The sequence below is a fragment of the Lytechinus variegatus genome, chromosome 1, assembly GCF_018143015.1.
Source record: "Lytechinus variegatus isolate NC3 chromosome 1, Lvar_3.0, whole genome shotgun sequence".
NCBI classification, from domain to species: Eukaryota; Metazoa; Echinodermata; class Echinoidea; order Temnopleuroida; family Toxopneustidae; genus Lytechinus; species Lytechinus variegatus.
In genome coordinates, this window is record NC_054740.1 from 79448719 (window position 1) to 79462940 (window position 14222).

A 14222-nucleotide genomic window follows, 5' to 3' on the forward strand; every position below is an offset into this window, starting at 1 on the left:
GCCTCTATCCATCCAGGTAGAGTAAATGGTCACCTTGACAGAAGAAATTTCTCAATGCCCCTAGGCAGCCCAGCTAAAGCTGTGGATATGATAACATGATCATTTTAAGCAGGGCCTGCTTGATGAACCTAGGTAACTAAAAAGAAAAAATCACTGGGTAAAATATGTTTTATTGATATTATAATCATTATTATTAATAGTATCATTAAACTTAATAATGGGGGATGTAGAGATGCCACTGCAAGATCCTCTGCAGGACTCCTGTTGTGAATGTTGAGGTTCAATACCGATCATCTTAAATGTAATTGAACCATGTTTTGTAAAATTTGAATTATGCATGTTTTACGAAAATTGGGTGTGTACCTGTTACCGATAGTACATGAGAACAGCCATGTAAGGACAGTGAACGTATGGATGTACCCATTTGACACTCACTCAACCATCATAGAGCATTTTTGTGCTCCCTTTAATAGAACAGGAAGTGCATTAACCTTTCCAGTCAATGGTCAAAAGGCCAAAGAGATTTTTTTTGTTAATCTTTAGATAAGAATGAAGGGTTGTGCAATGGACAACAGCAATTTTGTATCTTACTTTAATTTATCTGTTAGATTTCATGAGGTTCTTGTCTCCTTCAAAACTCTGGAAAAACTACAGACTGCATCATCTTAGAAAGATCTGGGCAGGATGCAGTTTGTTCCCTTTTAGAATTTTGGAACTGATTAAGATCGCAGTTCGCGAGAAGTAACGATGGATGGAAAGAAAATGTTGTCGTCTTCGAGCAAATTTTTCCAAAGATTTTTGTGTCTGAGATGAGAGTGTTTTCACCTGGAGGATATTTTGATGAAAAATTGCATTATGATTTTCAAGAATATATTGGAGAACTGTGATGGACTTAGATTAAGACTTCTGGAGTGGTATCAGACAGCTGCCTTGCTTATATTCTAAGAGACTGAAACTGTTGAGATGATAAAATTAAAGAAACGTTCTTTGTCGCTACCCTCCAATTTCAAATTTTGGAGGACAGGAGGCATTGAATCAGGTAAGAAGAAAGATCTATGTGGTTTCTCTATTTGAGAATGTAGTGTAACAACTATTTCCTAGAGATGACTTGAAAAGCCATCTCTTTTCCTGGAGGTCTAAGCGTTGGCCTGTTTAGAAATCTAGGTAAACTGTTAGCTGAACAATGGGTGTACTTTGATAATAGACAGCTTTTTGAATAGGTGTTTATTGCTCTGTTTCTTTTTCACTTTACCATCAAAAGCAGTCACCACAGGCCATTTTGCCCTCTTTTTTATGTTCCTTTCTAAGCTTATTTCTCTCTCTCTCTCTCTTCTCTTTGCTCCCCTGTTCTCTATTCTCTCCTTGTTTTCTCTTCTCTTGTTTACCCTCTCCCCCTCTGTGCTATTCTCTTTCCCTTTTTATTTTTTCTCATTCCTTCTCTTCCCTTCCTTTCACATTAGTTTCTCTCTCTCTCTCTCTCGCTCTCTCTTTTTTTTGTCTTTTTATGCAAAATAATCTGATTTGAAATGATACTCTGGACTCGTAACCAGTCTCAAGATAATACATTGCTGGTATCACAGAATGAGTTGCAGACAAAATTGAAATTACAAGAAAGTGATGAATCAAACTCAACTTGGTTTATTGAATCAATTGTGATGACTTGTGATAGATTGTTAAAAAAAATTGCTTATGATTTCAAGTCTTCCTGCAACGAGCCCCTTGCCTTGTTCTTCTATGAGAAACCTATCTTATCCTGCAGTTTGTGACTTTGGTCTGACTACCAAGTCTGAAATTCATCTTCCCTTTTCTCCAGCAATGTACCATATACATTATGTATACAATGCCCTGTGATTATCTTGTCTTTTGCATGTTTCTTTTTTATACGAAAGATAAGTGTGTTAGTACTTGATAATTGGTAATCCTGTTTGCAAACATTTATTTTGTGATGAACAGAAAAAATCTTTTAAAAGTTGAGCTTTGGCAACAGAACATGTCAAATTTTGTTCAGTTGTTGTAAATACATTTGAGCATCCTGCTTCAGGTTCACATAATGTAATACTGTTTTGAGACTGAATTGTGTATTGCAATAAAAAGATGCAACTACAAACAAATATCCTAGTACAACAATATACCAATGTTCTATAATGGACAATAAAACCAAAATTGTATTTATTTCAAAATTAGTAGTTGTTTTTTTTATATAAGACCAAATATTGTAGTAATTGATTCGCAAATTCTAATCTTTGTTTTTATTTCAATATCTATATTCATCAGATTTTGCTCTGAACACTACATTATCTGTTATGAAATTTTAATTTATGTACGCAAGACGTGCAGATAGCATCATACAGTGTTGACAACAGTCTGTGAAAATGCATTTCTGAATAGTAAGTCTGAAATTTGATGCAGATTGGCAACAACGGCCTGCTATGAGTTAAAGACGTAACATTTTATTGGCGGACAAGGTTTATAATTTAATGTAAGTAGGATAAGTGTGGAGTCAGTTTTTATTTCTTTCTAAGTCTGTGCTTTAAACCTGGATAGCTAAATATGACACACATGCGTACCTACCTATATGCTAGCATATGTGGCATTCAAACTAATTGATATCTGTCTAGAAATGATAATTTGAATAGTTTTTTTCAGATTAAAAAAAAAGGTTAACATTAGAAACTCACAAGTGCCATAAGATTTTTATCATTCTAGGTTATGCAGGATATTATCATAACATAGGCAGTGGCAGAAGTTGAGCTAGAGTTCAGAATATGTTGCCTTTCTACTTAAAACTGCATTTAGAACTCTTAAAAGTCATTTGCATGAGACTTAACAAGGAGAATGGTCTTTTCTAGCTTACATAATAAGTGTTTGATTTATTTGTTGACCTGTCCCAAATCAGAAGAATGCCAGGAATGTGCAAAGCCCAATGAAAATTACACAGCCCTCTCCACAATTGATGTTTAGTGGCATTGCAGGACTGACAATACCCAGTGAATCCTTCCAACTTCACTGACTCTGTCATGAGTATTGTGATCTGCACGTATCATATATATTACTCCTGGAGACTTTTCTTCTGATCTTACCTTCAAATTGTATATTTACCCTTCTGATGATTCTTTCAGCATGTGTGAAGGAGGTTGCTAATTAAATCCATTTTTTATGTAATTTTCCTGTTGGTTGGTCATTGGATTTGTTGTAAAGTCAACTATTTCCTGGTCAGGAAATATAAAGTGGTTTTGATATCATCAGCTGATTACATTTTGTTGGACTTCTGAGGAGTTTTTATTGGAATAAACACTCTGGACTTCTTGTATACCTGTATTTTGAAATATATTTCTGCTTGTAGAAGCAAGACCATTTCAGTAAGTGTAAAGGAAATATTGGCATGTAGGACCATTTTTTTTGCTGACTTAGGTGAACAACATATAGACCTATACCCTCCAAATGGTGTCAGATGCATTATGTTGTGTAATTGTGTGACTTGTATAGGTATGGCCATCATGTCTGTCTGCATGTTAGATTAATGCAAGGCATGAAATTATTGCCATTTCATTCATAAAGATGTAATTTCTGGGGACTGAAAGATACTTCCTTAGTTATAAAGTTACTTAGTTACTAGGGTACAAAGTTAGTTAAAGGGGGGGGGGGGGTGATAGATACTTAGCTACTAAGTTATAAAGTTAAATAATTTTCTTTCCTTCAAAGAATTCAGTAATAAAGAAGGTCTTACCCAAGCGCAGCTGCTTAAAATCATGCCTGTTGTAATATTATCTAAAGTTAGAAATAAATAGTGAATTAAATTTGAGTGAATTTGGCTAATATGAATTTATGTGAATGAATGAATGAATGAAGTCCCGTTTGTTATCTGATATATCTGTACCTACCCTCTACGAATTAAACCATCGGCCACTGGAACTGGGTGGCTTCTTCTAAGACAAAGCCCAAGGAATTTCAGAATTTATTGTACAACGCCTACTTAGCTTGTTGTACGCGAGCAAATGGAAGACTGAATGTCTAACATACTATTGCACACATACCGTCCAAATTGTACCATCCATAATTTAGGCTACCGTTGCACGGTCAGGAACAAGATGACGTCACTATAAAAATTAGGATTGAATGCATTGTGCTTAGTACTATTAACACATTGGCCTTACTGGTTAAATGCAAATTGCTGCTGCAGATCAGATGCCCGTTTGAGTGATTTTGTGACTTTCAGTATTTCTTATTTTCATAGATTAATGGAAAATTAAGGGAAAATTGAAAATTGTTCGTATTTTTGCTAACTTTCGAGGGGTTGTACAACACAAATAGCAAATTGTATTCTTATTTGTGCAATGGCGTGACATTTCGCATTCGGTGAAAGAAAGAGATACTCTATTCAACTCGGCTGAGCCTCCTGCGAAATCTTGCACCATCGCACTTATGCCTATTCTCTATTTGTATATAGTCAACATGTCAACAATATTGTGACCATCTCCAATCAAACATGCCTTACTGATTTCACTTATATTTGCATAATGAATTCAGATATTTTGTTATATATCATGCTAGCCTGAACAAAAGCAAGGCTCTGTCTTCAGACCTATTAATTGCGTTAATTGTCTGGAGAGAAGCGCTAATCAAATATCTCTCACTACAATACTGGACATATCTCTAAAGGAAAGCTGTATGCCATCAATTAAGGGAATCATTTATGCAATATTTCAGTCCCTGAAGTAAAATTACAGCTTTTTGGTTTGGCTTGGGTAGAAAAGAATCGCCATGGTAACCAGCTTCTTTCTCTAAATTACCATATTAATGGAAATCTTTTATCAAGTGCTGGTTGGTCATGAGACAATAGAGCAGCTATGCGATGATAATATGTTCATTCTGGCTTGGCCCTGTATTGCTTCGCTGCTGCACGTTGTGCAACAGGCACTATTTTTCTTTCCTTTGACAGAGACTTTTTCTTGATAACATCTTACATAAGATTCCATATAGGGATTCTGCTTTATGCTTTTTATCTCTGCCACTGTGGATAGGATTGAGATTCATCTCATATATCACCCGCTGTGTAGACCTTGCTGCGGATAAAGACCATCGTCTCACCTTCTCATCTGCATTTTAACTTCTGCTTCTTGCTTAGCAGATGCTACTTTCCTTTTTCTTTCCATTCATTTTTATATTCAACCTTTTGCATCAGCAACTGCATATTTGGTGGCCTGATAGCTTTTAGCAGTTTGTTAGTATTCACGGTTGCATGTGTGACGAAGAAGAGGTGATCGTTTCATCATGCAGGGGATGCTACGAAGCTGTTGCTTGTTTAGGCTGAAGGAGGAATCACCCCTAATTGGGGAAGTTTGTTATCCAGGTATTATTTTCCGGTTCTATACTCTGGTACTTATTCACTGGTACTATTCACTGGTATTGTCACATGTCAAAGATATTCTCTGGTAATGATCATATTACATAAAATCGCACCAAGGCACTAACTCTTGTAATTGGGTACACCATACAAAATATCTGTATATTTCATTCACATATTTATCTGTTGTCTTGATAAGCTATATTTTCTGGTTCAGCACTTACAATCATTAAAGATATTATGATATGACAATCTGTATCATAATTTTGTAGGTCATGCTGCTGCCGTCACTTTTAAAGCAAATGGCTATTGTCATACTCCTACTCCTAATTGTACTTTGAATTTCACTTCTTCATATACTTCTACTTTTACTGAAACATATATTACTACTCCTACTCCTACTCCTTCTACATCTACGTCTACTTCTACTTTAGCTTCTATGTCTACTTTCCTTCTACATCTACTTTTACTCTTCTAATTACTACTACTACTACTACTACTTCTACTAGTTCTACATATACTTCCACATCAACTTCTACGCCTACATCGTCTTCTATACCTACTTCTACTGCTACTTTTATTCTCCTACTTCTACTTCTAGTTCTACTCCTATTCCTACTCCCACTCCTACTCCTACTCTTCTACTTCTAGTTCTACTCCCACTCCTAGTCCTACTCCCAATCCCACTCCTACTCTTCTACTTCTAGTTCTACTCATACTCCTAGTCCAACTCCCACTCCCATTCCCTCTCCCACTCCACTCCTAGTCTTCTACTTCTACTTCTAGATGTAGTATTTTTCTACATGTCTACCTCAAACTGCATGTCTACTTCTATACACACCTACATGATACATCTTCATCAACATGTCTACTTCTTACACATGTGTGTCTCTTTATAAGTCTATATCTCCTTCTCTGTATATGTCTACATCTATGTGAAGTCTACTTCTGCTTCTGCCACTGTCTGCTTGTGTGTCTAAATCTATGTCTATGTTTACGTGTATTTTTACTTCTACATCTTTGCCCAATTTATCGCTATGTCTGCTTCTGCTCAAGTTTTTACTTCCATTTTTGTCTATATCTTCATTTCATCCATTTCTTTACCTTTCATTCAATAGCACAAATTCTAGGTGTTATATTAGGTGTGTACATTTTAGGTGAATTGAATCATTGATGAAGTTTCAAATTGATGTTTTAGCTTAGGTTTTGTACAATACAGCATCGAGGTATACAAGATTGTATCATTAATCTCCTTGACTTGATAAGCACTGTAAACAGCCACAATGCCCTGATAGATATTTCCATATTGATTTAACCAGCATATGCAAATGTACAGCAAATGTTAGATTATACTCTTACATATTCATCAGTTCTTTTAATTATCATATATCTATTCAAGTGCAAGATCCTGTAGACTTTATGATAATGCATGGAGAGAGGTATGGAGAGAAATAGAGATCATTATCATGTTTCTGGAGCTCCATGAAACAAAGGTTTGCAATCAATTTTGCAAATAGACAATGGTCAATCAACCCCCTTGTTGCGCACACACAAAATTCAATACCAAATCTTGAGCAATAGGAATAACTTCTTGAAATTTGAAATTGATTGTAAATCTTTCTGATATGGGCCCTTATGCCAACTGTTACACGAACAAACATGTTTAAACAACATGGTGAAAACATATATTTTAATAGCTAAATATACTTCGTAACTGGACTCATTCATTGGTGCATGGTACGTCTTTATTGTGCATATAATTATACAATGTCCAACATATCACATTAATGAAACATGTCAGTTTTGGGGGTTTATGCATAATTATGCAGTACCTACTGTGAAGTGCGAAGCCAAAATAGTTGCAATGAAATGCAAAGCATATTTTGGTTGCTCTTGTTTAAATAATTTGATTGTGTGAAGTTTGATTATTACATAGATTAATCAGTATAAATGTATGCCTGTATATACCTTCAAATTCCATCTTTGTAAATTTCCAATGTAACTGTGTGTATATCATACATACTGTGTGTGTGTTTTGTGTTGTTTTTTTTTTCTAAATTTGCTATCACAACCCATGTATCATATCCTCATGTATCATCCATGTTCATCACTGTGAAAAGACAGATTATCCCCCATCCCCCAATATCGCCAATCCCCCCCCCCCCCCCCCCCCCCCCATGCAGTCCCCCCCCCCCCCCCCCCCCCCCCCCCCAAAAAAAAAAATAAAATAATGAAATTCCCCTTGTATGCAGGGTGTCAGCATGAGACTTTTTTTGATGTGCTTTAGTTGTTTGGAGGTATGCTGCAAATTGTTTTCCTCGAAGCCATTATGTTGTCTGTCCTTTACAGCAAGGAAAAACCAATCTTAAATCACTAAGGCAGATCCTGGATGTCGAAAATGATTGGAAACTCAAATATCTGAATATTTTCTTTCAAGTGATAAATATAGCCAGGGTTTTCTACCTTGACAAAGTTGCTGTTCAAAGGGTGTAGGGGTGTAGGCATGTGCCCCTTGCCTGGCCTTCCCCCTGAATCTTCCACCTCACAAACAGCATTCATGATGACTGTTTAGATAAACACTGGTATATTCATGTATTTTGTATTCTTTTTCTTTCTTTTTCATTGATAGAACTTGAGGGAGGTAGCGGAGGAGGACTGGGACCAATCAACAACAATGACTTACAAGGACCGAAAAGAAAGGGCAGTATAAAGTAAGTCCATTTTGCTTCAAATCTGTTTTTAAAGGGTTTCATTCATCTGTTATTGAAAAGGGGTTGCTCTACTTGGGTGTACGTCCGATCATTTTATGGCATTTAAAAAAAGATCTTAAAAAGTCATATTCATGTACAAAATGTTTGCATTGTGTTTGAATGTCAGGAAAAAATTTCTGTGTCTTGGCATTCATTATTATACTGACTGCTGAACCCAAGGCTCCGAATTCCAGGAAGAATAACTGTTGCTTTTTTATTGCCAATATAATCCCTGTGGAGGGGAAAATTATTTTTTTAAAGAATAAATGATAGATTGTTTGTATATTGCTACTGATAGGACAAAATATTGTAGTTGATAAAGCAAGGTGAAAAAAAAGCAATACTGTCATAATACTGTATCAGAATGAATATTTATTACGTTGAACAACGGTGACTACATTTTGTAGATAAGGAGTTGGGACTTTCGACAGGATTATTGATAGATTATCTAGTGATTGAAAGTAAAAGCAGATTTCCTCCATCTCTCAGAGAAATTTTAAGCGAGCAGCCAGCTATTAACTACATGTAGCTAGTGGATAGCTTAATATGCTTGTTATAGGCATGCAGATAATTATCAAGTGATCTTTGAGGTGAGCATGTAGGCCTACTCTTTGCCACCTTGTAATCACTTATTAAGTTCGCCACCAGCTAGTCGTTCGCTAGTTAATACTAGTTTGCACCACGCTTAAACTTCTGTAAGTGATAATTTAGGATATTGAGGTGTTGTCATCCTAAGCACTGATACATGTAAGTCATGTTTACATGTAGCTCTTGCAGTTCAAAATGATTGACACTCCTGTATAGCTTGCTATGTTAAACACATTTGTAAAGACCTGAGTAACTCTATGAACAGCTTTACATTCCCTCCTTACCACCCCACCCAATACAGCAAAGTTTAAAATAGAGTCCTCATCATCAAGAGGAATTTCTAGTGACATTGATTATAAATTGTTTGCCATCAAGAGCCGCCCTATGGTTTATGTATGCCTGGAAGATAGATGGAGTATGTCATTCTTCCCGCACTGATGACATGTAGCTATGCAGTTGGTTAGACTCACTCTCAGGTTATTGTATCAATTTTTGTCTCACCTGCATAGCAGAGTGAGACTATATGCGCCGCTTTTCCGGCGGCGACGGCGACGTCAACATCAAATCTTAACCTGAGGTTAAGTTTTTGAAATGACATCATAACTTAGAAAGTATATGGACCTAGTTCATGAAACTTGGTCATAAGGTTAATCAAGTATTACTGAACATCCTATAAGAGTTTCATGTCACATGACCAAGGTCAAAGGTCATTTAGGGTCAATGAACTTTGGCTGATTTGGGGGTATCTGTTGAATTACAATCAAAACTTTAAAAGTTTTTGGATCTGATTCATGAAACTTGGACATTATAGTAATCAAGTATCACTGAACATCCTGTGCAAGTTTCAGGTCACATGATCAAGGTCAAAGGTCATTTAGGGTCAATGAACTTTGGCCGAATTGGGGGGTATTTGTTGAATTACCATCATAACTTTAAAAGTATGTTGATCTAGTTCATAAAACTTGGACATAAGAGTAATCAAGTATCACTGAACATCCTGTGCGCATTTTAGGTCACATGACCAAGGTCAAAGGTCAATGAACTGTGGCCATAATGGGGGTATCTGTTGAATTACCAACATAACTTCGCAAGTTTATTGATCTGACTTTTGAAACTTGGACATAAGAGTAATCAAGTATCACTGAATATCCTGTGCAAGTTTCAGGTCACATGATCAAGGTCAAAGGTCATGTGAGGTCAATGAACTTTGGCCACATTGGGGATATTTGTTGAATTACCATCCTATCTCTGTAAAGTGTATTGGTCTAGTTCATAAAACGTGGAAATAAGAGTAACCAAGTATCACTGAACATCTTGTGCGAGTTATAGTAGTTTTCAAAGTCAGCACTGCTGCTATGTTGAATCGCGTGATGCAGGTGAGACGGCCAGAGGCATTCCACTTGTTATAAAACCTCTGTTGCATCTTCCGTATTGCTGGTTATTATTAATATATGTGGGGATCATGGGGTTGTCTCACAAAGAATTATGATTTCTAGTCATTCTTGAATTCCTTACAGCACAGAATACATGCGGCTTTCAGCAACTGTGTCCACTTGTTTGATTTCTACATACATGTAGTCAGTGTTAATCTAGCACTGTGGATTGTTCATGCATGTGGGCTGGGTTTCGAGCTTTTAAAGGCCTGGTTCCCCTGCCTGGTTCCCCTGCAAAGTGGATGTAAAATGTACAAAAATCTTGCCATCCATTGGAAAACGCTATGCCTCTGTTGCGTACTCATTGCAAACATATTACATACGTTCTATCAAGTATCTGTCCATTGTGATTTTATCCATGCAAAGAGTTTTGAGCTGCACAAAAGTTTTAGAACGGATAAACTTTGGGCCGTGTGTGATGTTATTCGGCAACATAAACGAGCAACAAGCATTCCATGTCCGTTACATCCATTAAATGTACGCTTTATCCTTTCTGCATCCTCTGCACATCCTCGCAACTCGTATCCACTGCAGATGAAAGATAAGTTATGTGGAACGTCCGTACATCATAAGTAGTGCGGAAATTGAAAGGATATAAGCGTATGCATCTAGTATATAAAGTATTCAAACCCCTGGCAACCTCTTCGGTGCTGCCATCCACTTCCATCCGCTAGGCTTCAGATGAACATCCGTTTAACATCCCTGCTAAATACTACCAACTTCCGTTTCTGGAGAGGATGAAAACGTGTTGAGCGACCACAAAATTTTTTTCGTCCATGATGTCCTTTAGGAATATGATTTGGGTCCATCGGCCAGTGAGACCATAGACAAGGCTTTTACTAAGAAGGTAGCCATTGTGATTCATCTAAAATTCATTATTCTCTTCAAAGTTTTCTCTGAGCCTGCAGCCTTTTGGAACCAATGGATACATGCGTCCAGATATTTTCAAATACACCATTTATCATGCATTATGCGTTAGACTCCCGCATTAGGGACTCTTACGCGTCCCCTCAAATCTCATTCACACGCATGTATCCCAGCCTATCCCATTATACACAATATCCCGAATCACGATAAGTCTCACCCATAGCTGGTCTTCGATGAACTTGGCATCGCTGTATTTCATAATTTCATGGAGGGTATGTTGGTGTATTCTTTCCCACCTGCCCTGAAAATTTCCATAGATTTAATAGAATGTATCATCCCCCTCCCCCAAAAAAATGCATTATGATAGATTTTTCACTTTCACACCTGTCTGAACCAGCTATAAAGGTTCTTGTAGTTAGGAACCTGTAACAACACTTGCATTCTTACAGCAAATGATGTATTCTTCTTGTCTCACGTCAAAAGGTTTTGATGATTTCATTTCACACAGCAAATATTCCGGTGATCAAGGAAAAATAGGCATATTGATAATGTTCCTGTTTGTTTGTGTGCCTTCTAACCTATGGGTATTTTTTCCATTAAAAAATGTTCCAGCCCAAGGACCTCTTTCCTGAAATTTGTTATAACAATAACAGTTGAAAGCTACTGAAATCATTTAACTTTATTGCCTGGCACTAAATTTGTCAAAGATATTGTGCATTTCTTGTGATAAAAAGTCTGTATGAAACGGGGGCCCAGGTGTGAAAGCACCTGGTGAGAGGGACGTCACCTCCTACTGTTATCAGGGCGCTAACACTACATAGCACTCAGCAGAAGCTGAAAGTCTTGAGTGCTGAGGAATGCTGTCCGATAAGGTACCCTGATGACACACTGACCTGTCTTGAATGATGACAAGTCACTTGTCGTTATTATTCCGCTGATGGATGTCTCCTTAACACCAGTGAGTCGTTTCACAGACTTAGTTATAACTTGAAATCACAAAATCACTCTTCGAGATTCACTGTTTTCTGTTTTATGTGGTATGTTATACATCAACACATTGGTAAGGTCACACTAAAAAGATATGACTACCATGTAAAAGTCACTTGTCGTTATTATTCCGCTAATGGATGTCTCCTCAACACCAGTGAGGTGTTTCACAGAGAAGATGTGGGTCTGTGAATGTCGACATGTAGGAGACACTGAAAACATACCGTAACTCGCTCTCAGTGTTTACAACGTGAACACGACCGAAAAATACGCCGTGTACACGTGCATCAAAAATGGACTTTCAAACCGGGCCTACTTGACCCTAATTCCTTGATAAAAGGTACAAATATGTTAGCTTTTCAAGGGGTAAAATCCAGAATATTAAAAAACATGGAAAATTATTTTATTTTCAAGACTTAAGTTCTAGTCTCTCTTGTGAGATAATATTTTGTTTTTAGGCAACATCCCGTGTAGCATTCTTTTAAAATATCAGAAAAATATTAATTAAGAGGTTATACAGTTTTCAGCTTTTCAGGGGGAAAAATACATACAGAAATATGAAAGTGGGTCATCTTGTAAGTTTTTTTTTTTTGAAAGGCAATATAGCATGAAGCATTCCTTGAAAATGAAAGAAATATATTAAGAAATGGATTAGTCACCTGAATTGATTATCATTAATTTAAACTAAGATACATTTTTCGAATCAGTTTAGCAGGTTTTAACTAGAGCTGGGATTTATGTTAATCTCAAATATTGGTTTAAGGAAGGATACTGAATCAAGTTTCCCCAATTTCAGTAAATGACTCTCCTATAGACTGAGTTATAGCTTTCACTTCCAGTCTTTAGAATAAATCTTCTTTTGAGGAGACAAGAGCTTATAGATGGCATTATCTTTTAGTTTCTACTGTCATTTATTTGTTGTGAACATGTCATATCAATTGGTGCCTATTAGTAATCTGTTCAATATTTAAATGAATTGACTCTTTGACTTTCCTGTCTTTCCTTTACAAGAAAACTGATGGTAGGATGTGGTTAAAATCTGTTGTGGGTTATGACATTCTTAGATTTCATGATACAGTGGAGCAGCTTATGGTAGGCCTACACATCATGCAAGCTATCATTTTATTCAGTCGGATGGCAAGGAATACTTTTGTTTAGTCAGACATCAGGGATTTCTAAATTATAGCTTCGTGAGTCTTTCTGCTTGATAATGTTGTAAGTGTACATGTAATTGAATGGTTTCATTCTTGTTTCTTAGAAAAATATAACTTTTATATTCCTTCAGCCAAAGGGATTCTATGATGTCATGTTTTGAGATTGTCTGTTGGTTTTAAAATGTGAATGCAATATCTCACAAACTGACAAACTTTTCAGGAAACTCTGTAGAAAGTCCAGTGTATTTTGGTCTGTATGGTGCTGGGAGACTAAGAGCTAAATGGTTAATAAGGTCATTGTCCACATATTGTGTCAGTACAAGAACGCCCTTAACACCACACTTTCACGCGCATGTGTGCAAAAATGCCCTTAGCTGCATCATGATGCATAAGGGCATTCGTAAGGGTGTTTCTGCACCAGTGGGCAACGCAAACATGTTTTACTAAGGGTGTTCTTGTACTGACACAATATACATGTATTTGTTTGTAAATTGGATTCATCTGAATTAAATGAACATTCTAGTGAACTAGTACTTTGTTGTCACTATCTTTTGGGTGGATAGCAATGTATTTCACTGCAGATTGCAATGGTGGTTCATTATCCCCTTTCCTTTTGCATGATTTGTTTCTACAAAAATTAAGTTTATATACACCAATAATGTGATTATTTACTTAGTATTTTCTTTATTTTCCCATTCCCAGGAAGTGGCTTACGAGTCCGATCCGAAAACCCAGTGGGAAGGGTGCAGAAAGAATAGAGACACCTAACAGAACAGCAAATAGTGGCTCAGGAAGGGGTAGGAGACAAGATCAAAGAGGACAGGTAAATTTATCATCAATTTCAAATATTAATTAATTCATCATTTGATTACTTGGTGAGTGCTGGACATCATTACAGAATTTTGTTTTCTTTTCTTTAAAGACCCAGTTCACTCCAACATGAAATCGACTTCAATAAATTAAGAAAAATCAATTAAGTTTACATTTAAAAAGTTTGTCAAATTCAAATGTAATACAAGGAAATAGTGACAAATCTGTTAAACAGTGATATGCATGACATCAGTATGCAATGAGAGAGCTGATGATGTCACGCACGAAA

General features: G+C 36.5%; 1 protein-coding gene across 1 annotated transcript in view; it reads left to right on the forward strand.

The window, feature by feature from the left end:
* Nucleotides 1–14222, forward strand: part of LOC121424356 (triple functional domain protein-like) — an 83749-nt gene that overhangs the window by 18446 nt on the left and 51081 nt on the right. The window contains 2 exon segments of the mRNA XM_041620014.1: nt 7974–8055; nt 13826–13946. Coding sequence (XP_041475948.1) covers nt 7974–8055; nt 13826–13946 — 203 coding nt within the window.